Source organism: Otolemur garnettii, unplaced genomic scaffold (genome assembly GCF_000181295.1).
Source record: "Otolemur garnettii isolate 467f Iridium unplaced genomic scaffold, OtoGar3 scaffold00020, whole genome shotgun sequence".
NCBI lineage: Eukaryota > Metazoa > Chordata > Mammalia > Primates > Galagidae > Otolemur > Otolemur garnettii.
In genome coordinates, this window is record NW_003852415.1 from 481,285 (window position 1) to 482,779 (window position 1,495).

The 1,495-nt window shown below is 40.3% G+C and overlaps 1 protein-coding gene across 5 annotated transcripts in view; it reads left to right on the plus strand.

Annotated features, from left to right (window-relative positions):
* PTGR2 (prostaglandin reductase 2) overlaps positions 1 to 1,495 on the plus strand; it is a 39,839-nt gene that overhangs the window by 29,293 nt on the left and 9,051 nt on the right. For 4 of the 5 annotated variants that reach the window (XM_023511507.1, XM_023511506.1, XM_003786901.3 and 1 more), the window contains exon 5: positions 683 to 853. The exons of the other annotated variant lie outside the window; for it this stretch is intronic. In XM_023511507.1, the coding sequence (XP_023367275.1) occupies positions 683 to 853 (171 nt within the window). The remainder of the gene's footprint in view (positions 1 to 682; positions 854 to 1,495) is intronic. 5 annotated transcript variants of the gene reach the window in all.

Sequence of the window (1,495 nt, forward strand, 5' to 3'; positions counted from 1 at the left end):
GGGCTCAAGCGAGTCTCCTGCCTCAGCCTCCCAAGTAGCTGGGACTACAGGCACCTGCCACAACGCCCGGCTATTTTTTTTTTTTTTGGTTGCAGCCGTCGTTGTTTGGCGGCCCGGGCTGGATTTGAACCCGCCACCTTAGGTGTATGTGGCTGGCGCCTTAGCCACTTGAGCTACAGGAGCCAAGCCAGAATAGTTTACTCTTCTAGAAACTATATTGGGTTGTTTTTTAGTCTTCTTAGGTTGCCATAACAAAATACCACAGGCTAGGTGGCTTAAGCAGCAGAAATTTATTTTCTCACACTTCTAGAAGCTACAAGTCCAAGATGAAGGTGTTGGAAAATTGGATTTCTGGCGAACCCTCACTTCCTGGCTTATAGATGGCTGCCTTCTTGCTGTGTCCTTAAGTGGTGTTTCCTCTGCATGAGTGTAGAAAGAGAAAGCTTTTTTGTATTTCTTCTTATAAGGACATAAGTCTTACTGGATTAGGACTTCATTTGTATGACCTCATTTAAATATCTTCTTAAAGGCCCTATCTCCAAATAAAGTCATGCAGGTGGTTAAGGCATTAGTATGAATTTTGTGGAGAACACAATTCAGTCCATAACAGGTTATCTCTAACTCATTGTCTTAAAACAGGAATTTTTAGTATTATTTTTTAAAAGTATGTATTTTATTTTAGGTAGATCCACAACTTGTGGATGGACACCTTTCATATTTTCTTGGAGCTATAGGTATGCCTGGTTTGACTTCCTTGATTGGGATACAGGAAAAAGGTCATATAACTGCTGGATCTAATCAGACAATGGTTGTCAGTGGGGCTGCAGGTGCCTGTGGATCCTTGGCTGGGCAAGTAAACATTCTGAGAATTATTTGATTACTATGAGAATTCATAATTGAATTTCTAGATCTATGTATATAATTTAAAATTTTAAATTGAACAAATTTATCATATTATTATTTCACATATTTCTGGTAGAAATAGTGTTATTACCTACTTAAACCCTCTTAAGAACCTGAGGAAAAAAATGTAGATTTTTTTGTGTCCTATTTTCTATTAACTAAAAGTAATTGTGGTAATGCTAGAACATTGCTGTCATCATTATAAGAAAAAGAATGGCCCAGAGTGGTGGCTCATGCCTGTAATCCTAGCACTCTGGGAGGCCAAGGAGGGTGGATTGCCTGAGCTCACAGGTTGGAGATCACCCTGAGCCACAGTGAGACCTGTGTCCAAAAATAGCTGGGCGTTGTGGTGGGCATCTGTAGTCCCCACTACTTTAGAGGCTGAGGCAAGAGAATCATTTGAGCACAAGAGTTTGAGGTGAACTGTGATGTCATGGCACTCTACAAAGGGCTACAAAGTGAGACTCTGTTTCAAAAATAAATAAGTAAATAAATAATGATTGAAGAACCTATCTGGAATTTCATGAATTAAAACAAACACACAAGCCAGGCATGGTGGCTCATGCCTATGGTCCCAGCTACTAGGGAGGCA